Below are 27,116 nucleotides of genomic sequence, written 5' to 3'. Positions count from 1 at the left end.
AGCATTTTACAAAACTCCAGCAAATTTAAAAAGCTTTCTTCTTTAAACAGCAACTCACATCTACCCCCTTCTATCAGTCAAATGTGTGCTTGAGTTTCCAAGAAATCCAAAGAGGAAAAAAGAAACACACACTAATAAGCACATCTCCTCAGATTATGGTACATACTCAAAATATACAGAAAATGTGGCAGTTTCATACTAAATATAGGGAAGAATAAAAACCTGAATCACAATTTTTTTTATGCTTGATCATTAAAAAGTCTATACAACTCACAAGCAAGCAATGCTAGAATTGAAAGATGAGAATGTGACTTACCTCAGCTTCTATAAAACAAACAAACAACATACATTTGATGGGATTCTTCTGGGTTCTGAATCCTAGTCTGATGCAAGTCTTTCCACTTGCACTTTAACATTAGACAGCAGTCAGAACAGTTCCTCACCCCACCTGTTATGTGCATCCAGCCACTAAACTTAAATCCCATTCCTCTCATTTCCCAGATATTGGTATTGTGAAATAGCAAAAGCATCCCAGAAGAGGAGTGACCCAGAATTTTAAATGCCAGACAAACCAGGAGACTCAGGAATGGAAAAATAAGAGCAGCTGAAATAAAAAATAAAGCAGCCTACAAACCAGAACAAAATGATGAATGTTCTTCAGAGATCCTGATGAATTGTACAATTGCTGCTAAACACTTCATGAAGTTCTGACCCTAACTGCACTGGAAAACCTGGGTTTTGTTTGGTTTGGGGGTTTTTTTTGTGTTTTGGGGTTTTTTTTCTTTTTTTTTTTTTTTAAAGGCTACTGTGAAGATATTAAGGCCCAAGCTTTCCATTGCTATGAAGAGACCTTAACCTTAGAATAAGTAATCACATGAACAAAAGCAATTGCTTCTGCCAGAAAAGGACAAGAGAAATATTTCTAAGGTATTGCTGCACAGTAATTTTAGGCCAACAGCCAAATATTCTGGCTCTTTTCCCAAGGATACACCAATATCCAAAACTGCTACTGCTTTAAAAAGTCTTTTCTGCTGCAGAAACACAAATACAGAAAAGATCCATTTTTATCCATAAAACTGGAGCCTTTGAGCACTTCCAAGAAGAGATGATTTTTCCTGTGTCTCACCTAGCATTGCCAGTTGTCTCACACAAATTCAGAGCTCCACATCATGAACAAACCTAGAATGACATACTTCAAGCATCAATGCAAACAAAACCTTGTTGCAGCAGTCTTCTCTTGCTAGCCTAGCACCCAGAAAGAGATTATGACCGAGCTGTTCTGACATGCAATAGTCTTTTTGAAAGTATTCAGGTCAAAAAAAAAAATATCTCATGTGCTGGTTTACAGTAAAGCAACAAGAATTGCATGTGAAAGGTTTAAAGGACCTCTCTTCTGCATATCCACCTAGGTATTATTCACCGTCACTGTAACAGTGCAAGAAACAGATGCACAACACAACTATCTAGTCCAGCTACAGTCTGTCTCACCAAGAATGTATGCTGTAACAGATCAGCAAGGAAACAGCAGAGTAGTGGACAACGAGAAAAACCTAAGCTGAATGCGAAGATAACACTAATACAGTGACTAGGCTTCAAACCCTGGAAGTTTAAATTCATAGTTGCAGAAGCAAAGCATATAGGAAGTTTAAGGCTAAGACGGAAGTAGATTTAAAAAAAAAAAAGAAAATAACTGTACACAAAGACAGCCAAAGTATTACAAAGGTTCATCAAAACAATTTATGTGAAAGGCTTTGGAATGACAAACTGAAACAATACTCAAATGGAAGGCAAAGATTATCTCAGTGCAGAAGTAGAGAAGAGATGTAGCAAAGAACAAGAATATGCATGCTCCCATGCAAAATGGGTTTTTTTGGCGTCATTTTACCAGAGACAAGAATGAACTTGTATACACATTTAGGATGCAAAGCTTATTCTCATCACTGTGTACTGCTCTGATACCAAGGAGAAAAATCAGCTTTTACTGTACGCTATCTACTGTTGCAGGGCATCAAGAACTAGGAGGAATTGTGTTATGCTAAGGAACTGGACCTCAGGGGTCAGAATCTTTTACAAACATCTTCAAATTCAGGATTTTGTAGTTTGCTTGCTTGTCTTCTACTTCTCAGCATGTGCAAACATCCTTTCCAGTTCAAGAAGCCAAATAATTTGTCAACATAAACTTGACATTTAACCCCTCTACCCTCAAAATCTTACAAATAATAAAAATATTTAGTATTACAGAAACAATGCTACAAAGCCTGCAAGACAATTGTGGCAATGGATGCTCATGTTTTTCCTCTTTGTAAGCTGTGTCCATCAACATTAATTTCTTCAGGTAATTTTATGTTCAATATCTTCTCCCAGGTTTTGGTTTTTTCTTCCATGATAATTACATGATAGATATAAATTAACTGGAACTGAATTCTGTATAAGAGATCTATAAGAAATACTTCTAGAAACGTCATGGTCTACCCTGTCAGTGAATACTTGTACAAGCCTTTATCCTGAGGATGGCTAACCAAAAATAATGTTTCCCTCTAAGTTATCACTGTTTATATGAACAGTCAGAAATTACTTAAAGTTTTGAACATACTGTTAGAACACTACTTACAAGAAATATGTAACAGACACAGTAGCAAGACACCTATTAAATCTTAACATGCCCAATTTTCAAAACATTTATTTTCAGCCACTAGCTTTCATTACATGAGTATTAAGTTCCAAGGATTAACCTAAAAGTTACATAGCTTCCATTTATGTATGTATTTACCTTTAAGTAGGAAAAACACCCTGAAAGTATTTTCAAAAACTGCGGTCCCTAAAGAGAGTTACACCAGACAAGTTTATAATCACTTGAGGCTAGGCCATTTTCTAGAAATATCTGGTAATAATGAAAGAAAGAAACAGATAAGAACATGAATTTTTAAAAAGAGTATGTGTAATGATATTCAGTTGTCTACTTACTGGGAGAACCATGAAGTAATCAGAAATACTAGCTATTTCAAATGGACAGTAGAACCACAATAAATTGCTGCAATTCATATGGTCTTAAATTCCTAACTGAAATCTTTTAATAGCTGATTTCCATTCTCACTGTTTCCTAGTTAATTCTAGCATCTATTCTTTATGAAACACTGCATTAACAATGTTTGTTAAGCACGTTTCTGGAAGCATTTGAAGTATTTCTTGAAACAGTAAATTACTGTGCATTCCCATACTATTATTTACACTTCAGGAATCAACACATAGTATCAGTTCTGCTAGAATTTGTAAACTGTCAGAATAATCTTGAAAGTTACGATAACCAAACTACAGTAACTTCCTGATATTCACCATTATTTAAAGTGACTGGCAGGTCAACACTTATGGAAAAAATTACATAGTTAAATATTCATCAACTTTGATAACTATTACCAAGCTTAAAGAAACAAAAAGCTTATATGCCTCAAAGGAGCTATTCTCTCATTGCCAAGACTTCAACTATAATTTGGTTTTTAAAAAATATAGTCTATATAAAACTTCATAATTTCATAAACATTAACTACATTTCATGATTCATACCACATTTAGGACCAATAAACCTGATTTCTCCCAGCCTGCACTCTCAGTTCAAGACCATTACATTAAATTGAACAGGAATGTTAACAGAGCAAAACAATTATTTTCCTTAAGACTATTTTTTTTTTTTGTAAGAATATATTTTACTCAGGTGTCTCCTGTGGTTTCCATTTATTGTACTCCTACCTCAAGAAAACAGAGCCAACTGTCTTTCTTTTCTATTGCAATCGACATTTTATGTCCTTGGGTTCCAGTTCAACAATGATTTCATGCCAAGGTTTTTTCCTACGTTTATACTTCTATTAAGTCATGCAAGGAAGCATACAAATGCATGTAAGCAGAGGAACTATTAAACCAGAAAGTTGAGGTCTTATCATTAGAACTGAAACTTGGCTACAACACCAAGACTATCACCTTCCTTTAAGAAAACCCACATTAAGGAGCTCCTATCAATTTATGTTTGTTTACAGAAAGCCTATAACTTACAAATATGCAAATGACAAGACATTAAAAAAAAACCCTCACACATTCTGCCCAAAACTTTTCAGCTATCATTTACAAATAAAAGCTCCTGAAAAAGCAGTATATTTTGAAAATTTGACAATACTTCATGAATTTTCCTAATTCCTTTATCAATTTTCATGAGAAACTTCACATGTAGATAAAAACAGAGATGTTTATAATGCGCATCTAATGTTTATATGCCTACACACATATATATGTGTATCATGTATGTATATGTATACATATATCCACACACATACACACACCCGACCATGAATACAGCAGAGATCTGGAGAGATCTTCTTTTTTTTTTTCTTTTTAAAAGATACTCTCCCTTAACCTGAACTTCCTCATGACAATAAAGTGACTTTTTGAACAAAACTAGTGAATAACTTAAAAGAAACATACCGACCAACCTAACCAAAACAGACAATTGGGCTAAATGACTCTGTTTACCTAAGTTATCAACTCACATTGCCCATCTTCTCCAATATCTTTGTCTTATCAATTAATACCACAGGTTGCTCAAACTAAAGCTTCTGTAGTTAGCAACTAACTTTCAATGGTTACTAATCTGTTTCTGAGTTTATGCGGAAAATGAGATAGGAAAAAAAGGAACATGGAAACAACAACAGCCACTAACCTAGCAATAGTATCAATGCAGAAAAACACCAAGTGAACATCACATACGAAATTAAAACTTGGGAAAAAGAAAGAATACAAGAGCTCCAAAGTAACCGGAAAGAGAAGCAAATGGGATAAACAAAGACATTACACGTACATTCTGGAACAGAAGTATCAGAGCAAACTAAAAGCTACTTAAGGTTATGATCTTACATTGAGTCCTTATCAGACAGAACATGGTTGGAAAGCATGATCTCAGCAGGATAAAGCTATTTGCTAGCAACTGGTGAACATACAGCATGGTGGTATGTCTATCCTAGCACCATATATTTAAAACAGTAATTTTAGGATAGCTGGGGTGATTTATCTTTACTACAATCTTCCATCAAGTAACTCAAGGCAGGGTGAAAACAAAGAAAGAAAAATTCTAACCCATTTTTAACCTTTTAAAGAAATCTCTTTGGGTACTCTAGCTAGAGCAGTAGCTTCAAGATCCAAAGACTATTTGCTGGTGACTGACAAAAGCCTTATTTATCAAAGGTAATTCCTTATTATTATATAATATCAAATGTGTTGTCCCTCCTCCATCCTAAATATTCTGTCAGTGTTCTATGAAGAATGTAAGTTTTATATATTGGAAGCAAATTTGATCCATACCACAACACATGGGAATGAAGATTTCCTTTGTCAAAGTGATTTTCACCCAATAATTTTTATTTGAATAACTTGACTCATTCGAAATGATAAAAATTAAAAAAAAAAATTTATAAAAAAGATAAACTTCTGGTTTTACACTTATGGACTGAGACTTAGGATATACTGTTGCTTTTCCTCAACAAATGTGAGGACATCAACAATGAAACTTTAACCAGGAAGAAAACCAAATACAGATACCTATGACTTTAGAGTCAGGATAAAGGAAAATATCTTATGTATGGTTAGGTATACATCTTGGATTGACTGTAACTTAAATAGTGCAAAGGGTGATTATTTTAAGAGAAGACTTCTAAAGTTCAATTACTTATTTTAAAAGAAAAGTTTGTAATAAATGTTTAAATAAAAGGGTTGCAAAAGAATGCAAGGGATGCACAGCAGGAAGGATACCACTATATACAGCACAGGATCTCTTAAACAAGGCCAACTCATGTGACAGCAAAAGTAATAAAACTGGGGAATGAAATGCAGAAAGTCATAACCAAGAAGGAATGGCACATTTTACTCACAGAACTCCTCCTCCAGGAGGTTTGTGTAAATTTATCAGCATACATGCACGTTGCCCCTGTAGGTTTTTGACTGTCTTTCTGGCAGTTACATCTAGTGGCCTTAATCACCCCCAAAAAGAGAAAAAGAAAGGAGAATTTGTTAGAAAATAACTAACTAAGCCTCTTGAAAAGGACAGTCAAGGCCCAGCATTCAAACATCATGCATTACTTGGCCGTATAGCACAATACTATTAAATTGTGGAAACTAGTATTTACAGTGCTGCACAACCACTTCTTTTCCCAGAGTATACTTAGAAATAATCTAGAATAAACGTTGACTTTTGGAAAGGGGTTTTGATTCACTTAAATTTCTGAAGCACCACATTCTTTAAGTCACCTTTCAACAATTAGAAATATATGTTTTACCCATCTTTACGGCAGAGCTCCTTAGCTGCAACAAAGTTTTCAGTTACTACTGTAATAAGGTTTACGACCTAGCAGGGAAGGAAAGATTTCCTTCAAGAAATCTGTGAAGGCTGATGGTAAGAGAGAGACAGTGTACTGAAAAGTCAACACTTATTGCAAAATACTAATAGACAAGACAGTTTCTTTTATTATGCTATGATCTGGAATTCTGTTTTTTAAGAAGCAGAGCAGAAAGCCAAATCTTAACCTTCCATTTTTGTTTTCAAGGGAATGATCACATGCTAGACAGGAAGAGGATGAAGACCACAGGTTAGTTTCAGTGCACATATGTACAAAAGCACATGCTAAACATTTCATTAGATATTATAGTCACACAAGACTGTCTCCAGCCACGATAAATAAGTATGGTGTGCACCTCTTGGCATCTCATTTACCCTACCTTTAAGATCTTGCTGCGGCTTGAAATGGCTTGAAAACATGGGGCTATTTTATAAGAATTGTCACACCAGGTGAGTTTACCAGAACCAAAGCAGACATATGCACGGCAAAATCCAAAGTTAACTTAGAACATGAGCAAAAAGCAAAAAGGCATACGTTACTTTTGCTTGAGGACTTATGTGTCTGCCTGAAGCTGACTTATGATGAAAGTGTTCCCATAAGTTTTATTTATTTGGCCAATTTAATCTCACTATTCAGCTTGCTTTGTTTTGATTTGTTTTTTTAAAAAAAAGAATAAACTTTGAATACTACCTTGCTCAGCTTTAAATTCTATAGTGGAATTCTTTATTAAACTAATGGACAGTAAGGGAAAGGAAAGGGAGAAAAAAACAACAAAAAAACCTTCAAGCAGAATGGTAAGCCCAATACTTGTTAATTTTTAAAATACTTTATGCTTAAAGTGCCTTATCTTTGTTCATTGTTATTTCTGAACAGCTTCTAGAATTTTATGTTCAAAGTGTTTGTTTTGGAAATGAAATATAGTTAACAATCGTATAAACATCCTTGCTTAGTGCCACACATACAAATCATGGCTGGTCTACAGAATTACAGATCCCAAGCGTACAGCTGCAAACACACTAGAACATGTAGAATCGGTCTGCTAACTGAACTTTTACAGACCCATGAGTCAGGTGGGTCTAAACAGAACCCAAATCTACCATTGTTATAATGAAAAGGGGGGGGGGGGGGGGGGAGAATTAGACATCTAGCCCTCAAAGCTTTCATAAGAATTACCTACTGAAGTTACACTCTGCAGTGCACACTTGGGATTTTGTTAAACATTTAGCATTATACTTACAAGTTGATGCTCTAATTGGTTGATTGTTTCATTCTTTTTCTTCAGTTCATCTTTAAGCTGCCTGATCTCATTCAGCAGATCATCCATCTGCAAAAGAACAGTGGGCAATACAAGGTTTTCTATAAGGACGACACAACTTAAATCAACACCTCTACAGGCCATATTACATCAGATGTTCATGGAGGACTGGCAGTAACATTAGAGCATGCTTTCCTCCTCTTATTCACGCACTGAGACGGGCTGTAGGCATACAACCTAAAGAGAGAAGAAACTGGACTAGAAGTCTCTTTAAGACACTGAGTTGAGCTGACCCACTAGATTTTCAGGGTAAGTAATCAGCTGCATTTTTGATGCAGTAATTCACCTGTTGTACAAGCAACTGATGTAGATGAACATGCCTAGCCATCAAACACTACCTATATTCCTCTTTATCCAACAACAAAAAATACTGAAGCTTAAAGGTTAACTGAACTGCTGTTTAAAAAGCATTAACATAGAATGCTAGAAACAGGAAAAAATAATTTAGAAACATAAGCATAACTACATTTACTGAATGCAAACAGCACAACTGATTTGAATACATCTTACTAAAAACTAAAGGCCTAAAATAATTATGCAAAGCTCAGAGACTAAAAAAAAATTGGTAAATATGCAAGAGTGAATTTTTTAAAGATAATTTTTCATCACAAGGTAATTTTAATGTATTTTATAACTGTGCCATTATAGCTAGGCTATAAATTAAGGGGCATACTTCCCTTTAGTAGCATACATCTACTACTTCAGTTTCACTGAGGATGTTAATAGTTACTGCTTTAGGACAACACTCAGACTGATTTGTTGTGCAATTTTTCAAACCATATGCCAGCATCAATTCAAGAAGTGACAATTCAAGATGTCAGTTAAACCTAGCATTTTTTTGTTAGTAAGTTAAAAAGCAATACTTTTTCCCCTAGGAATTAAGACTAAGATTCTAAGATTTTGAGGGAGGTGACTGTTGGACAAGCACAACAAATACATCAGACAACATTTAAAGAGAAAAGAAGGCCTAAATGTTAACAATGTAGAAACTAGGGTTGCTAAAGGGTGATGCATATGGTTCTACAGCTTTGGCAAACCTCTTAAACCCTGAAACCAGGATTTAGACAGACAACCTTCAAACAGAAATAAGATCGTTAAGTGTTCTTCCCTTTCAAGAAGTATTTCTAATTTCATTGTATCTTCAAGCAAGCATTGTTCCCCTCCCGTCAGTGCAGGATTAGCGATCTTTCCATACTGATTTTACAATAAGAGCCAAGCAATGCTATAAAACCTTACCAGTGTAGAAAGCACAACATTACAAGTCTGTGACCATAAAAGATGATCCTTTTTTGGAATATCCATTGCAATTGCTTCTTCCTTTAGTACTCACTCTAAAACAATAAACTCATCTTTGACTTTGTGAGGTTCACGTTGTTTTTAAGTTACATCTGCAATACCTCCATTATCTCAGGGAAAACTTACTTTAGATGAAAGATATTTTAAATTGAAGTCAACAATATATGTAATAAGACAGCGAGTGATTAAGTATAGTATGATTACACTTCAAAACAAAACCTGTCTTTTCAAATTCTAACGCTTATCAAGCAGGCAGAAAATCTTTTGAAAAAAGTAACTCTACAGCTGTGAATTCCCATGACTGCTACAAATACCAAAAGGCAAAGTTATTTTAATTATTTAAACTGTGCTAGCATTTATAAGTATGTATTTTAAAAGGTCAAATAAACTCTTCTATTTTAACAAAACTGAAAAGATGAAGTATATAAACATTTGCTAGGTTTGCATTTCAATAGCAGAAAGAAGCAAGCAGCACGACTTCATAGTGACATAGAAGTTTTGGGGTTGTATTTTTTAAACACGAACAGTTCTGTATCTCTTATTCTGTAGAGTAAATCAGTGTCATTTACCTTAAAAGTTGACTCGGGTTCTTGAGGTTCTGGACTTGATGGAACTGAGAGTGGGATGTCCTGGAGTGACACGTTTTCATCATTCTATCAGAGGACAAAACCAAACCAAAAGCTCCAATTACTTGCCAAAACCACTCCCTTGCAAACTTGCTTTCAAGGATGGAGACGCATCATCTCCCTGTGGAACCTGTTACAATGTCTGACCTCTCACCATGAATCTTCCTTTTGTTCCCCTGATAGGAAAGCCTCCCTTGCTGCAGCATGTGTACAGTGCCTGAATAAGGGCCATGAACAGCTTCCTTCTCCTCACAAAATTGTCAGAACGGCTGCAGCTATGTCAAAGTGCGTTGATTTTGCACAAAAATGTGGTAAAAATGGCCATTGTGTTCAAATGTGTTATATCAGGAAGGAATGGTGATGTTATGTGATTTTAAAAGCTTCATTTCCTTCAGTATCCATTCAAATAATATGTCTGAGCAACATCAAAATATGCAGCCAAAAGATTTCAGCTCAACTAAAAAAGCAACATTTGCTACTGGGCAGATGAATACAAAATTAATTCACAGCCATCAGAACTAAATATCAATCATAAAAACTGGAACCACACAAAAGTATTCTTTCCCCCGCCACGACAGCCATGAATTCTGAAATTAAGCACAGTGAGTAGAAACAAAAGTAACCATCAAAGATGCCACAAGATGATTGCCTAGATATGTCCTGAAGCACTTACACTCTCAATGACAAAAACACATGCAGCCATTTTGTGCAGTACCCTAAACCTGCGGCACGCAACCCTGAAAAGGTTCAGTTGGGTTACAGAGTCAAGTAACAGACTGAACAACTGACACTGTGTTCTCGGGATACGTTCTGAGGTTTGTACCATGACGTTACATCCAATCTTAGTGTGACACAGAACTACAGTACAATTACAGTATAGTTATTTTATGGTCATGGAAGATCATAAACCCCATCTCCTTGGTGTAAAAAGATTTATCCTCTGCCCCTTCTGTCCCTCTCCTCCATCTGCTACCTTCTTAAAGAAAAAAATTAATGAATCTCATACCTTACAGTATTCTCCTTTATTTTTTAGCGCTCTTAGAGAGGAGTTTCTTCACCCAATGACCTCACTGCCTAAGATTGCATTTGTAGAATATAAGAGCAGCACGTCTCAAAACCTGTCTAAAACCACTCTTGAGGCTGAGCCAGCAAGTCCCCAAAACCACAAGAGTAAAACAGCAGCTCAAATGTTAAAGATCAATTAAGGGAAAAACCCACAATAGACCCATTTACGTTCTTTATGTCTGTGAGGTAGGTTTTTTGCTTTTTAATCCATAAGAAATATTTCTTATACATTTAACTAAACTGCAGAGAAAAAAAAATTAGAATTGATGAACTTTTAACTATTAAATTTTTACTTTTTCCTATAGTCACCAATTACTTGCAGCCAAGACATGCACAACCATCACCAGACTTAGTAGATAAAAATACTAGGAAATATAATACAATTCCGAATTGCTTTCACCACATTACAGACAGTTCAATTTATTTTCCATCACTTAAATGTAATTTTATACCTTGCAGTTTTTTGGTGGTGTTTTGGTGGAGGTTTTTTGTTTGTTTTTAAACTTCTGGCCTTTTTTTTTCTTTTTTTTTTTTTTAAAGACTATTAATTGTGAAAGCAGTCAAATTTCAAGGCTTCTGACTCCTTTAACATAGCAAATTTTCAACTTACACTGTCCCACACACAGTTGTATTCAATTCACAAGTAGCTGCTTGTCCCTTCTAGGCAGATCACCAGGAAGTGACAGGCTGATGAAGCAGCAGTTTACAGCCTATGTTATGAACAAGTTCTAAGAGGGTGTTTTGAAGTAATTTGCACAATAATATAATAAAAAACCCAAACATTATTTAATCCAAAACATTTCTAAAATGCTAGAGAAAATGAGCAGCAATTAGAATCACAGAATCATTTACAGATTAACAGATTATATTTTATATTTATCTTATATTCTACAATTAACAGATTTCATCATCTTTTGTTATTTTAAGCAACTATTCAAATAAACACATGCACTCAGAAGAAAAGCTACTTCAGACTGTCACAGTCATATTTGTGAAGGAGTAATCATGGAATGGAAAAAATGCAAAACAAGACAAACTATTTCAAGCAAAAGTATCTTACATGGCCTTTAAAAGCTCTATTACTGATGCCTCTGGTATACCTTTTATTCCCATTAAAATGCACATAACTGGAGCAATAAAACATTCTACAACAACAGATTAAGACCTAATTGCAACCAGAGTTAATATGTCACATATTCTTTGGTGATTTAAATCAAGTACTCCAGTCCTATGCTATACCTGACTAACATTCACTAGCAAAGCAAGAACTAAGTTCATTTGCATCAATTCCCTTACCATTGTCTTAATTATCTTAATACACATAATGAACACAGGGCAACTGAAAAAAAAAAATCAGTTTTAACACCATCAGCAGCAACTGAAGCATCCCATTGTGAACATATGCTAGGATTAATCTATGAAACTTTTCTTGTTTTGCTTTTTCTTTCTTGCTCATCATATTGCTAAAATGAGATTGGGAAAGGGGAAATCAGCAGAATAAGGCTATCCATGTAGAAAAAAGAGATTAGAATTAGCAAAACAAATGCAACTGGTTATATGCACATGCTATTTTTTTGTAGCCTAGAAACTATAGGCTAAAATATCATCAAATTTCAGAAACTTGGAGAGAATGTATACTTTTAACCTTTAGGTAAAGTTACAATAAACTTTATAAAGGTATCATCACATTGCAATAGGCAATATAAAAAGCTGCTACCTCTTGGTTTTTACCCGACTAACATTTTCATGATAGTAGAACACGTTATTTATTATAGTATAATCACCTCTTCAGAGCAGTTGCACTAGCCTCATTTGTGCCAAATAAGAGATGCTTGCAAAAACAAGAACTCAGGATAGTTTGTTAGCCATATAAAAACCAAATACTTCTCAAATGCATCGAAAACCAAGTTCTACTTATAAACATAAGCAGCAACAAAACATTTTAATTTAATTTCCTTAGCAGAAGACTGCTTTTGAAAAATAGCAGCATTAAAAGGAAAAAAATAGTTGTACTTGTAACTATTTCCAAAATTTAAAGCATTGCAACAAACAGCTCAAACCTCATACATTCTGGCAATCCTGGTACAGTTATTTTTAAACATTAGTGCCAGCTTAGGCATGAAAATAACCTGCAGTATGTAAACTGCAGAGGACTAATCTTGCAGACATTCACATTTAATTAGTTATGTGGGGATAGTTTTCAGTTATAGATTTTTTTTTTAACCTGATATAAATTCATAAATATATATTTGCATGCAATGTTTAATCAAGAATATGCTCATTTAAGAAACAGTCAAGTAATATGGCAGTGACTGATCATTTAACAGTCCTTTTGTTTCTATGAGTATCAGCAATCCATTTGAATCGCTACCTGTCTACAGTGATTTTCAACTCATTTATATTTACTGGAAAGTTTTTGCTGGACTTAAGTCAACAGCATACACTTCAGCTTTTGGCCAGTTTGGGGCGGTCCCTGTGTAATAAACTGAGGTAATGACATACCGCAAGATACGTTTTAAAGTGGCTTATAAAATTACAGCAAACCTGGAGTGAGAAACCATTACAAAATACCCTAGCAAGACTTAGAAAATTATCCTAAATTTACCAGTAGCTACATAAAGGGAACAGGTGGTGGTGGTGGAAAAAAAAATCCACACAAATTCCTTTCAAACACTTTCAGAATACTCAAAGACTAAAAGGCTGCTCTGAAAAAAACACTTTACACCAACTTTTTGAAGACAAGTGTGAAGAGATATAATTCACCACCTTTCTAACAACATTTTAGTACTTATCAGCATAGTGCCTACACGACAAATCCAGAGGAATCTCTAAAGCTTTACAACCATGACTATCAAAGTAGCCTGATTTCATACTGAATGTTATTTCAGCTTCATATTCCTTTGCAAAGGGTATCTGCTGAGAAAATTAATACCACCTTAGTTTTCTACAAACAAATTGATTTTACTGTTTTAGGACAGATTCAGTGAGAGTTACAGATACAATTTTTAAGTGTACATGTAGGTAACAATCCTTTCTTGCCCGAGTGTTAACGTTGTCATGCACCTTATTTCTCTGGGGCAATTAATCTTCCACATGTCAAACGTTTACATACCCACTCCCAAATGTTGCGGTCTAACTGAAGCACTTGATTATGTTCTCAAGTCTGCATCTGTCATTTTTAATCCATCACAAGAACATGAACTAAAGGCTATGGGAATAACCCTCCATCATGGCTGTCACAGGTAAACCACGACTCAGCCAAATACAAAGAGCCACAAGTTGAAACCCATATTTTTGAGTGACTGTACTTAACATACTCTCATGCCAATGAGAAAGTGTGAAATCTTTGGTATGAATGACACACAAATCCCTGTGCTTGCTTCACCTTACAAATTCCCAAAGAACTGACTTAGTGCTTTTGGTAAACAGAATACTAAATATTAGTTTTTACTTAGTGACAGATTATTATTATTTATGAAGAAGTATATCAGTAACAAAAATCCTCACTACCTTCCTAACCTACTATGCTGATTATATACAACAGCAGTTTGCCTACTATAGATTGTTGGGCTTTAAGCACTGCAGTATTTCTGCTGATGAACAGTTCAGCAGCTCAAAAATTTGCTTGTATTTTCTTCTATGCTCTCAGCAGTTACATGTTCTCATTTTATGTGCCCCTTTTTAAAAAGAAAAAAATACAGCCAAAAGAAAAGTCAAGCTCCATGACTAAATACACCATATGTTCCAGGGACTATTATTTCAACTTTATTAACATGCACCATCTATACAGCATACAGACGCTGCAGCTGTTCTCACGGCCTGTCCTTTCCATCTTCCCTTTTCCCCTTGCTTGCTTTGGGTGATACTACTTGCAGGCTTTAGTTAAAAGCACATGTAAAATAAAGAGAAGTTGTAGAACTGCTACAAAAATCAATCCATTAGAAGCAAATGCATTTTCAGCAATTATCTTGTGGTTCCCTAATAGCATAAGCTGTCTTTTAACACACAGGATTTTAAAAGAGTATACTACTAGTAGTATACTAATAATTTCATCTTGAGAATTCTTTCAACATTCCAGCATCTACAGTTCATGAAGAAGTTGGAAAAAGGTAAACAAATATTTCTAAAGTTTATCAAGATTTATTGAAGTTTTATCAAGGTCTAGCCTTTAATTCCCAAGTCAAAGTTTTCTTCAGTACAAATTACTCATTTGAATAGTCTTTGCTAACAGCATTTTTATAAAGATGCAAACAGAAAATTCACTAAGTGTCCATCACGTAGAGGGTGCTATTCACCTGCTGACTGGCATTTTGAGTGTAGTTTCATTCAAATATCACTACGAACGAATGTCATATGGTTTCCATTGCCCACAAATGCCATTATAATGGCAGTCCAACAGCTAACCTAATGTTTAAACTTAAAATTTGCCAATTTTATTTGCTATTGTTTGTCGATTTCTTTGGTTCTGTTTCTTGCAAGCAGAGTTAAGTCACTGAGGTGAACTATTTTGTGGCTAAAAGAGTAACAATTTTAAGTGCAATTTATGCAACTTAATACATGACACAAATAAACCTTTGTATTTCATTAATTAAATCCATTTCTTCCTTGTCTTCAGGCTTCTTATAACAAAGATAAATTTCTCTTCCAGATCTCGCCAGATGCAAGAAGAACAGAACGAATATGTACTTCAAATGTATGCAAGTGAGTTACTAGTCTAAAGCCTCAGAAAAAATATATTGGTGCATTTAACAATTTTGCACTACAGACTTCATTTTTTCATTCATACCTCTTAATACAAATGGGCTAATCATATCTGATAAGCTACAATGAAGGTTTGTGCTTAAAAAATATAATTTCTTTTCCATTCGTGAAAGGTAAGTTGAAAAGAAACTTCTTTTATAAAACTTGCCTCCCCCAGAAAAAACGGCTTCACAGTTCTCACAATTCTGTGAACTGCTTCATGTTTCAGTCCTCCTTAAAATACCAGTAAGTACTTGTCTGAGATAAAACAGGGTGCTTGCGAATCATTGCTGCCAGTCTTGAGAGGAAGTTACTACAGACCGATGGTCAATCCTTGCCTAGATAAAGGCTCCAGGGCATCAGAAACAGTACAATTCTTATTTAAATAAGGGTGTTCTAACACCTGAGCTCTGTAGCCTCAACCTAGAGCAGCAAGTTTAAGAAATTAACTGAGGTGGAGGAGGAGGAGGAAGGAAGAAATTTTTAAGAACAAAAGAAAACTTATTTACTATTAAGCATGCAAATGAAGTGTACCTTAGTCAGTGTTTAAGAGGCATTGACATTTATATGTCAATTATTACTAGAGTTAGACTTCCAAAGCATTTTCTTCTTGCAATTCAAAGTTAGTGCTCCAGTTAAGCATTAAGTGAGAACATTCACCAGTAGTTCCAACATCTCCCTGTAAATAATTACAACTGCATGCAGTGCAAGAAGAATGTATGTTTTTCACCCATATAAGCTAGCGTAACATTACTGCAAAATCAGAGGTTTTACTTACTACAGTGAAAATTAAAAAAAAACCAAACAACCCAACTCTCCATGAGATAAACTCCTATTCCTGATTTCTCTGTTTGAAGACACAGAAAGATGGCAGCATGTGAGGAGTAAGCAGACAGCATGTGTACTGCTGGCACTGTTATCCTAGTCACACAGAGTTCAGAAAAGGCTAGACTACTAAAGTAACTACTAATTTTTCCAAGCAGAACTGGGAACACAACATCAAACCCATGCTGTTGCAGCTATGTTGCTAGTAATATTCAAGATAATTTACACACGGTTACGCGAGCTACAGTCACAGCAATGAATCCAGTATAGCACATTAAGTCTCCCTTGGAATCTGCTAGGTATACTTTCATTGCATGCTATGCTCTACAGTAAGCCACACTAGAGTTGATTAGGTAATTGTATAAAATTGAATTTAATTACTATATCTTACTATCTTACCATAACTGTTCCTGTGAGACCTCATGCCTGAAGACCTGACTACAGCTCTGTTTCTACTTATCCAAATTAAATAATATTGCTAAAAGTCATAACTGGAAAAAGGTAACACACATTTAAATGCATAACATAGGTGAAGCAAATGTAAGAACTTCTGCTTCCTTTAGTAAAGTTAGTGTTTGAAAGGAGCTGACTTTGTATCTTGCTTTCTACATTTTGTAAGATGTGGCTTGTCATATGACCTGGACTGAGATCAAGTCCTAGTTAAGTGTTTAGACTGATGAAGTTCATGTAATTGTTTTCAAAATTGTATTTCTGTTTTTTAAAATAAGTAAAAAAGAATTGCAATATTTTTACTCATTTCTGTTAGTATAAAGCTCAATATTGTCCGGAAAGGTTTAACACAAAAATAATGAAATGGTATTTCATACAAGTTTTACTCTAATTGTTTAGTAAATAAAGGTAGTAAATGTCTAAAGTAGTAGTAAAGGTCCCTCTGTAGCAGATTAATTTACTTTTACATTACTATTCATATTGTTTGATTAAAAGGCTGGATAATACACAGGAGAGTAAAATAAACATTCAGAAGTTCAGTGATGAGTTTTGGAAGCAGCAAGTCAAAACAGGAGGCAGTTAGGTCAAGAAAACAGAAAAGTATGCTTGAGAAAGTTTGAAGGGAAGAATAATACTCATCATTACAAAACTCGCTATTAGAGGGAGGGAGGTGGAAACGATCAAACTTCTGGTAAGAGAAGCAGCAAATTTTGAAGATCGTACATATTAGGAGTAACTATTTCTTCTGTGAGTTTAAGGCTTTTTTAAAAAAACTTAATCTGAGCTACTTGAGGCAAGGTATGTGTTCTGTAACCTTTCAGAAAAGTCTGGCTATTATAAACTAGATCAAGATTTAAAATACAATATTCTGCAGAGCCACACACTATTTGGCTATAACACACATGCCTTTACACAAAACTACGCATACACAGATCATCTATCTAGTTGTTTAATTGTCCTTGTGTTAAAGGCATTAAAAGCTCTGAATAAAAAGTTCCCTTCTATCTGATGTACTAATTGCATGCATGAGACTTGGGAGGCACAGCTCATGCAGTCCACTACTCAGACATTAGGTTCTAAGAACACATACCTTCCCTATCTGACACTACATTAGTTTTGTTACAACTGTCTTTCTGATTTTGTCAGCAGAAGAACATCTCCAGTATTCTCAGTTACTATAGGAAGCAAATGCTCACATTTCTAAAAGGCACAGTCACACCCTTGAATTAGCCTCAAGGTTGATTTGCTTTTTGTTTTGCTGTGTTTTGGTTTAGTGTCTTACTTTTAGGGCACAAACTTATTTCCGTTACGTTATCCTGTTAGAAAAGAACAGCAGTAAATCTAGTATTAAAGAGAACATCATACAGATACTTTTCAATGCTCATCTGTATATGCCACCAAAGGAAGTCTCATGGACTTTTTTTTTTAAGGTAGCAAAGGAATTTTTGTAGCTGAAATGCTATACTTCTGCCAAGTCTTCCAGCAGTTTACCAACTCCGACAATTTGCCAAGTTTTGAGGTGAAATGAAAGAGGTCCTTAAAAGTTTATGACAATTCAGTGATTTCATACACTAGAAAGGTTCAATCTGAGCACTTCCAATACAGATGACCCAGTAGGATTTGCTAAGCTTCTTGTCAAAACACACAGAAAAGATGAAAAGAATGAGGAAGACAAAGCCTTAAGAAAAAGCTATTAGCATTGACTTGCTGAATCCAAGTTTGATCAATGATATCAATATTAATATTTTTTAATTATTTCTTTTTAAGCCCAGCTTTTTAGTATCTTATTAAATAAAAGCTTGTCTTCACATCCAATGATTTTTTTTAATTTAGCATTGTTTCCTCAGAGAAGCAGAATAACAATTTTTAATATTTTTTGCAGTCAGTAAAGGGCTGAAAAAGCAGAAAAAGTACTATTTTAAATAGCAATAGAAAGTGCACACTTTCTTGAATACTGTAATTCAATGTATAAAAGGAAATGACAATAGCCTAATAAGGCCAAACAGAACATTAGCCCATCTAGGCTCACTCTCCAATCTGCTTTAGTGCTTTTTTTCCATTTAAACAGCTCACCTGGTGCAGTAATCTCTTCAGTTTCAGTAACTGAGTTTTTACAGCTGTGCAGTCTTGGACCATATGCCGAAGGGTCATTTCGTCAAGCATCACAGTATTGTCCGGTAAGCCCACCAGCTGTCTAGGAGCCTGGTAAAAATTTGGTGCTCCATAGCTTTCAAAGTGACCAATAGGAGATTCTAGGTAGTTTGATCCCCTAAAAAAAAAATTTAAAAATAAAAAAACCACAGTGATGACAAACTAGAGCTAGAAAGCATTTAGTAATAAAGAAAGTGTTGTGCAACATGGGCTATGTTCACATACTGTGGCATACAGCGGAAAACAAATAAATCAGAAAATGTCAACGTTATTTCACTTAAATGCTGGGCTTTCCTTCCCACTTGCATTAATATCTCACAGACTAACTACAACACCCTAAAACCAGTTTGCTCACCAGGATTTCTATAAACTTCAAGTCATTCAAGCTAGGCTGTAAGAACTATAGGATTACATTTAATTTAAAAAAAAAAAGTAAAAAGCTGTCCAAAGTTACAAAATGCAAGTAATAAGACAGTGTAATGTTTTTCCATGGAACACATATGGTAATTTAGTCAAGCATTTATAATATCATGTAAACACAAGTAAGTATTTGGATTAAAAACCATAACAGAAAAAAAAAGTTTTGAAAAGAAATTGTTATAAATCTCAGTGATGCTCCCACTCAGACATGCTATTTATAGACATACAACTATTCTGAAAATGTCTCGTACTCAATATCACTTGAGACCCTTCAGCGCCAAAAGAGATTTCTCATCACGGTATTTTAATTGTTTGGGAGAGAAGAAATAAGTCCTTTACCTGTTCAAATCATTTTTGCCATGGATATAGTGATCAGTATGGCCAAGATGATAGTGATCCTGTGTATTCCATCGCTGTTGTGGTGCTCTTTTCCAGAATCCTTCCTGATGTTGCCTAGCATTTCTGTCTTGTCTATCATAACGGCTCATATTTTCACATTCCTCTACAGAGTGCATAAAGTAAAAAAAAAAAAAAAAAAAAAAATTATAAATTTTTTTCCTAAGACCTTATAAATAAAATAGTTACTATGTGCTGGTACCAGATACAGTGTAAAATCTGTAGGTTTGTTTGTTTTTTTTAAACTGATCCAAAAAAGTATGCACTTTAGAACTGGGAAGCAGACTTCTGTAATGATGTCACATTTTTACTAGCATATAAACTTGTTACAAGAATAAGAGTAACCTGTAGCAGAAACTACAGAGTTCAGCCTTAACAGTATTTCCGGTTTAAGTAGAAAATCACTTGGAGGAGGTAGAGCTATGGGGAAGAAAAAAATTCCAAAAGTAACATTTTCCTGTCTTTCTTACTGACAGTATTTTCAGGCCTTTAAAAAGTTCAAACAACACACACACACACAGAAAGATGACGTTTTAGTAAAAGGCCAGTACTTCATTCCAAAACAGAACAGTTTCCTTACTTAAAATACATGTATCTCTCAACCTATTCATCTTGTTTGTTTTTCAACTCGAGAGACATTTAATCTTTATTCACCAGGGCAACAAAGCAAACAAAGCAAAAAAAAAAAAATCTCTAAAAACAGTAACTTTTGCAAAGCAAAGCAGATTCCACCAACTTCTTAAGGGAACAAAAGCTATATTTGGCAACAGCTTGTAAACCACTAAAACCAAAGCCAAAACAACTGCTATCCGTGCAGTCAGACACAGCAAAATAAGTCATAAACTGCTATTCTGCCATCGCACTTTCTCCTTCACTTACCCAAGGAGTTTTTCCTCACATTGTCAGTCCTTTGCTAGGAGAATAACTCTACACAAGAGAGCACTGTTTTACTCGGCTGCCTACTCAGACATAGTTGCGCATACGACGCTCATAAACAGGGCCTTCCTTCCTGCTTAGTTCCCAGCCTGCGTGTTGCTGGGAAGCGAGCCCAGTTTTACCCTGTGATTTAAGACTGCCATCCTCACTCACTGCATACTTGTTGAGCTAGAACTGTTTCTATAAATAGCGCCCAAGCAGCATCCCAGACTCCAAAGTGAAACGAGGGCAGTTTCTGAGGACCTGGAAAGTCTTAAGAGGCTGACGTCAGTGAAGTTGCACATAATTACAAAAAAAGTGTTGACAAAAAAGTGCTGTTAAATATTATTATAACAAATACACTTATCTACAATTCAGTTTTTATCACCTAGTTCAGTAACCTAAAAATTAGGTAAGAAAATGAACTTGTTCACCTGAAGTAACAGAAGATTTCTTTTCCCTTAGAAGCATCCTTCTACAGCTTATAACACATGATAATTCAAGTGGGTCTATTCAAAATAAGCCCTCAATAAGTTTATAAGTAATTTTATTATGATGATTTTCAGCTTTGGAAAATGAAATTGAGACACTGAGTAAAGACACATAGATATTAAAGAGCAAACTTCACTTTTTCAGGTGGTCATATTTACTTAAGGGAAAGCCTGGAGGTCGCTTTTGAATCCTTCTTTTCAGAACCTCTTTGCTAAAAATTCAGTGATTTCAAGATAAGAAGCGATTATAGCAGAGATACCCAGTTTATGCCACATCAACTTTATATGGAAACCCAACTTCTAAAAAATGCTAAAAACAATAGTAACTAGCTAATATTGATTTCAAACAGTGTTTCTCCTCCGAAATCAGCAGCTTACACAGCAGATTGTCATAGTTACAAAACATATTCCAGTTACACAAACATTATCAATACTTGGCTGCAGAAGTGGGAGTAGATTTAAGTTTATTATATTGATGCAATCAAGAAAGCAGTGAATTAAAAATCATATTTCATTTGTGTCTAGATTAAATGGCAAACATTCACCTTTACAATGCATATATTTTTAACTGGTTTTAAATTAGTAATTTGAAATGGAATTAATGATGCAGATGCAGGGCATGTTTTATAAACATAGAAACTTATGAGAAATTGATCTACCCTTTAAAATCGTTTCTTAGTTTTTCCCAACAGAATCAGAATTACCCTTATTGAAAGAATATCCCCTAGACTTTGGTTGTTATCCATTCTGGAAAATTTAAATAGTAAAAAAGAAAAATTGTACACCTATACGGGCTGAAGAGTTGAATGCTGGCACTATTGTCAATAAGTGCCTTTCACACAAGTACTTTGGAAAACTTATTCTGAGATTTAGTCGTTTAAGTACTGCACTTCATATGTTAAAATATGTGTGCCATCACTGTGGTAGATGGAAGACTGTGCATTTATTTACTGTTAATATGGCTTCATATCTAACACACACGCAGGAGTCTTCACCTGAAGAACTCACAGGTACTCTCAAAAAACCTGAATTTCCCCAAACTTCAGCAGGCAGCTGAACAGTACAGAAAGTAAGGAAAGCCTCTTCTCTGTCAGTGCCTGTTTATAGGGTGTAGGGCATTACAACGCTCCACGTTCAATGTTTCTGTTCATTTGAAGATATATTAGCCTCCACTGAACTTAGAGGTAAAGTTAATACCCATATTCACATGACAGTGACAATTCTTATAAGTAGGTCAGGAATGACCAAAAGCAAACGCCTCAAAACTTTTCCAGGCCAGAATTTGAGAAAGCATGGCAATAATTTGCCTTCCCTAGTTCATTCTAGTCTGGATTTGTATTATTTTAGTGGCATCTAGGTACCACTATCCTCCCTGTGAAAAGTTCACCAGCATCCTCACTGACAACAAGAATGCACAAGGTATCTTGAAAAAACACATCTTAAATCTTAAGGCTTCTGTTACCCTGAATTGTATAAAATATATTAGGAGATATTGTCATTTTGTAGAAGAAAACAAATAATTATCTCAAAAAGAATTACCATTGTCATTCACCAAAGCTGAAAAAATGCTGTTCCAACATTTTTCCAACATAGCTGAAGCATGAGACTGAAGAACTAACTTAAAAGTTTGAAATTTATTCTACTAAAATAATTTAAAGAAAGAAACAGCGTGCAACAAGGTTGTATTTTTATAAAAGGCAGTAAATTTCTAACTTTAGAATTCTTCAAATGCAAGAGTCGTATTTGGGGGAACAGAAATATCACACTTCCTATATTTCAGAAAAGAATGAGTTGTTACTTAAAAAAAATTTGAAGAGTACATTGGCTTATTAAAGCAGAAGTCAGAACAACGCAGCTAAAAAAAAAATCTCTTAAGCCCGTAATGCAGTTTCGCAATAAGATTGCTTGGCTAATTTACTAACCTTTGTCATGAGGTGGGTCCTCAGGCAGGTCCACATCAAGCATGAGATCATCATCTTCAAGATCACATGAATCAAGATTATTCAAGATATCCTGCAAGAAAGAAAATGTGAGATACAGCTGCTCTCATGATATTTCATTTTCCCTGTCATAAAAAGTTTATTTCAAAGCTTTGTTACATTTGTATTGTACACATATCCATGTTCTCAGCAGCCTCCTCTCTTTAGAGACCAAGATCAACCTTACTTGAGACCATCTACACAAACAGAAGTCATCACACCTCTAGTAATATGATACAATAACAGTGCCAGATGAAACAAAGATGGATTAAAACATTTTTCTGCCTGATGTCTATGGAACACTCCAAAGATTTTTCTATTCATTAATATCCTGCCATCTCCCCAGTTGGAAGCATTTTAAAACTAAATTACTTTGCTCACTTAGAATTCAAAAGCAGCTTTGTGAAGAGAAGATGATAAATGACCTTATTTCAGCTCTCACATCATACTATCGTAATGTCATTGAAAGGAAGAAGGGGAGAACCTATGTTGACTTTTTTGGCCAACAAAACTTAAAATATGCTATTATCAGCACTAAGCTCTGCTGCCTTTTGTCTTTAAGACTGTTGGTTAATACAAAGCTGTTTTTAAAGGGACTAACAAACTGTCCTCTTGCATGGCTGTGCTAATAGTACAAGAAAAATGCAATAAAGTGTTAGTACTAAATGAAATTATACATACTACACCTAGTCAATCAGGCATATTAAAGAAAAAGGACTGTAGTGGGGGCAAGTCAAGTCAGAGAGAGACTGTTAAAGAGACAGAAACTGACCCCTCTTTCTTTAAGGATACCAACAGTGGGAAAAACTCAAGAGGTCAAGGCTGTAGAATATTCAGCTTATTGAGCAGTCAGATGCTGCTAGCACCGTGCTACTGAAAAGCCACATCAAGCAACAAAGTGCAGTACTTCATCAGAGAACCCAGACTCCGTTTTACTTCATTATTCAAAGAAAGCTAAACTTATTAATACCAAGTGATTATAACAAAGTAGGTCTAAGGAAACTGTTAATAGTTATAAAGCTCTGACTCCTGAGCTCTATTTTCCCATATCCCACAAATAAAAGCCATAGCTTTAAGGCCCAAGATGAGACTCAGGCACTTCGTATCTGCCTCTTTTCTAAGAGTAGAAATGCAGATTTTCCTAGGTTTAACAGCTACACCTAAAGATGATTCATGGGACCAATATTGAAAAAAATTTACCAAATATTAAGTAAAATAAGTGTTTTACTAATTATTTCTCACTGGACAAAAAAGTGATCATTAAATACTTAACTGAGTACTTGCATACAGACTACCAATACACTGCAAAACAATATTCACTTGGAAAGGTATCCCTTTGCTGGCTACCATTTATTAGATTCACTTTGTCAGAGACGTATAGATGAAAGGGAAGAAGATTAATAGGCATTTGTCCAAACTGTTGCTCCAACTGTTCTTCAGCAGTCTTCCTATAGTGTTCACAAAGGACTACCATATTTTATTATAAATACTGAAAACAGTATTGAAGTAGATTTTAAGTAGGTTTTTTTGGGGGGGGAGGTGTGACACAGAACATTAAACATTCTACATTTCTGCAGGGAAAGTTATTTATTGACTTAGGAGGGAGAGTACGAGATGAAAATATTTAATATGCACTTTGTAAAACATGAGCATTATAAAGGAAAGATGGAATACGTGAGACAAAAGCACTTGGTTTTTTTATATTTCAAAGTCCTACCTTATTTTGTTTACAAACAAGTATTTACAGGAAAACATAGAAAAACCTACATATCAGGGCTCTGTGAATAATAATAAAACCACCTATGGAAAAGCTTCACAGAGAAATGGAAGCCATTTAAAGGAAAAGTGGATTTAACATTTGGGAGAACAAACTACTTGTATACATTTACTTCTTTTTGTTTCCAATAATTTACTTTTTTTCAGGAACTAGAAGATTTTTAACTAACGTATTTTGCAAACAATTCCACAGAATGTAGGTGTGTTTGAGAGGCAGCTTTGGTTTGCTAGTTGATCAATTGTTTCTATGCCATGCTTTGATCTTCCAAATTAGTATGAACAAGCATTATTTTCTTCTACTGCAGGAACCTTAACGAGCATGACAAATAAATTACAGTGGCCACAAACATATAAGGAAGTTGAAAAAACATTTGCCATTGCTGTGCAAAAGCATTAAAAAAAGCAAAATATAAAAACATAGTATGTCAGAGTGTTAACTAATAAACCTCGATAAGCCACTTCACTGTCTTTGTATCAGAACTTCAGAAGTCTAATGATGTCAGAGAAGGTCAGCATTTGAGATGCCAAACATACTTTTCTGTCAACAGCACATTTCATTATGCTTCCCTAATTATACATTCCTGCACTACACTGAGGCAACTCCATGCTAGAAAACAACTGTGAATATGAAGTCTTTGTAATAGTTGGGCCACATATGAATTCACTTTGAGCATTTCCCAATGTTATCTACTCGGGAAACACAATATAAAAGTAGATGTCAGCAATGCCATCTTGAAATAGCTAGAAGATAAAGTGCAGGTTTCATCAACACATTAGTACGTATGAAACCTATATTTACAGACTTCCATTGTTATTCCTACTACTGTATAAGGAACTGAAGTTAACTACATGGCAGTAACATTGTTAATAATGTGTGCTTAACAGCCATTATCATCGTGAAGTGATCCTGGGCAATGAGCTCAAACAGAACAAGAAATAAAAAATTCTTCAAAAGTGCATCAGCTCCAACCCTACAGAATATTACATGTTTGAGCAATTATTAGAAGTTACAGTAGGAGAATAATTCTATTTTATTTGTATAATTGAAAAGAATAACACATATTAAAAAGGGCATGTAACTCCACAAGGCTGATTTAACACTAGATTTTCAGGATGGTAAAACCTAGAAAGAGATTAAGTTGGGGATTGCAAAATCCCAAATCAAACTACAATGCTGTCCCCAAGCTCTCCCTCCAGAAAGGTTTTCAGCTGAACACAGGCAGTAGTACTTTGTTCTCTTACTGCAGTAGAACAGGAAAAGCATTAGGTGAGAAACAGATGATCTATGACTACCGCTGTAAGAACCGAGTAAGCTGAGAACATTCATATTGCATAAGGAGACGGGAGAAAACTAAGCAGGGAGGCACGGGTAAGGCTGGCGAACAATTACACCCTATTTAGCAAGTTTACTTCAAGTTTTACAAATTCTTTCTGCAGTGATTGCTCTTAGGTGCTATGTCTTACCAAAGGTTAATCAAGCACACACCAACAGCTCACCTACAACAGCTTGGGGGTTTTGCCTAATCTGTTGGCTACATAGAGTTCAGAATCTCTTTCTCAAGAGGCATAACAATATTAAGTTAAGACCAATGCTTTGAAGATTGGGGTACTGTAGAGAACCTATTTTTGCTGAAGCTGAACAAGCTTAAAGTTCAATATAAATTCATGTCCCTCATAATTAACTGGAAAGTAAAATATTCTTTTTGAAAAGTTCAGTTTCCAAAAATTCCTCATGCTACATACATCATAAGCTCTCTCTTCCACTGAAGAGCAGTATTTTTTTCAGTCCACCTACTTAAGTTCAATTTAGCTTAACAGTTAGACCTAGGCAAGAAGCCTGATTCTCAGCCTTCCCATTTCTCGAGCTAAGTATATAAAGCAACTAAAAATAAATAACAATGTGCCCAAATTAGAAAGATAGATGTCTACATTTCCTCCCTATTAAACATAAAAGATGCAGACCAGTGAAAGCTTATGACACAAGGTATATTACACTGCGATTCAAAAAAGAAAAAAAGGAAGAAGTGGGGCACTGGGGCTAGTGCAGAAACACAAAGCAATTCCAGACAAGTAACCTTCAAACAAGTAATTTCAGAGACCATTCACAGAACTGAGAAGAGCCTGAGGTCAAAATACCAATTTAGTACCCTTCTTTTCATGCCAAGGTACGCTATCTTGCTTGAAAAGCAACTGCATTGAGGTAGTCATGAGCTGTTGGTGAATATCAGGAACAATGTTTTACCTTTTTCCACAGTTCAAGATCTCAGACCTCATTCGCTTGTTTTACCTTTAAAAAG

At 35.0% G+C, this 27,116-nt stretch overlaps 1 protein-coding gene across 9 annotated transcripts in view; it reads right to left on the bottom strand.

Moving 5' to 3' along the window:
• The window catches only part of CCSER2 (coiled-coil serine rich protein 2), a 75,612-nt gene that overhangs the window by 16,433 nt on the left and 32,063 nt on the right, over nucleotides 1-27,116 (bottom strand). For 7 of the 9 annotated variants that reach the window (XM_069796052.1, XM_069796054.1, XM_069796055.1 and 4 more), the window contains 6 exons: nucleotides 22,987-23,077; nucleotides 19,602-19,764; nucleotides 18,765-18,960; nucleotides 9,555-9,638; nucleotides 7,612-7,698; nucleotides 5,910-6,008 (listed from right to left, as the gene is read on the bottom strand). In XM_069796052.1, coding sequence (XP_069652153.1) covers nucleotides 5,910-6,008; nucleotides 7,612-7,698; nucleotides 9,555-9,638; nucleotides 18,765-18,960; nucleotides 19,602-19,764; nucleotides 22,987-23,077 — 720 coding nt within the window. The remainder of the gene's footprint in view (nucleotides 1-5,909; nucleotides 6,009-7,611; nucleotides 7,699-9,554; nucleotides 9,639-18,764; nucleotides 18,961-19,601; nucleotides 19,765-22,986; nucleotides 23,078-27,116) is intronic. The other 2 variants (XM_069796058.1, XM_069796059.1) reach the window with 1 other exon arrangement.

This window comes from Haliaeetus albicilla, chromosome 11, assembly GCF_947461875.1.
Source record: "Haliaeetus albicilla chromosome 11, bHalAlb1.1, whole genome shotgun sequence".
NCBI lineage: Eukaryota > Metazoa > Chordata > Aves > Accipitriformes > Accipitridae > Haliaeetus > Haliaeetus albicilla.
This window is presented reverse-complemented; position numbering and strand designations above follow the sequence as displayed.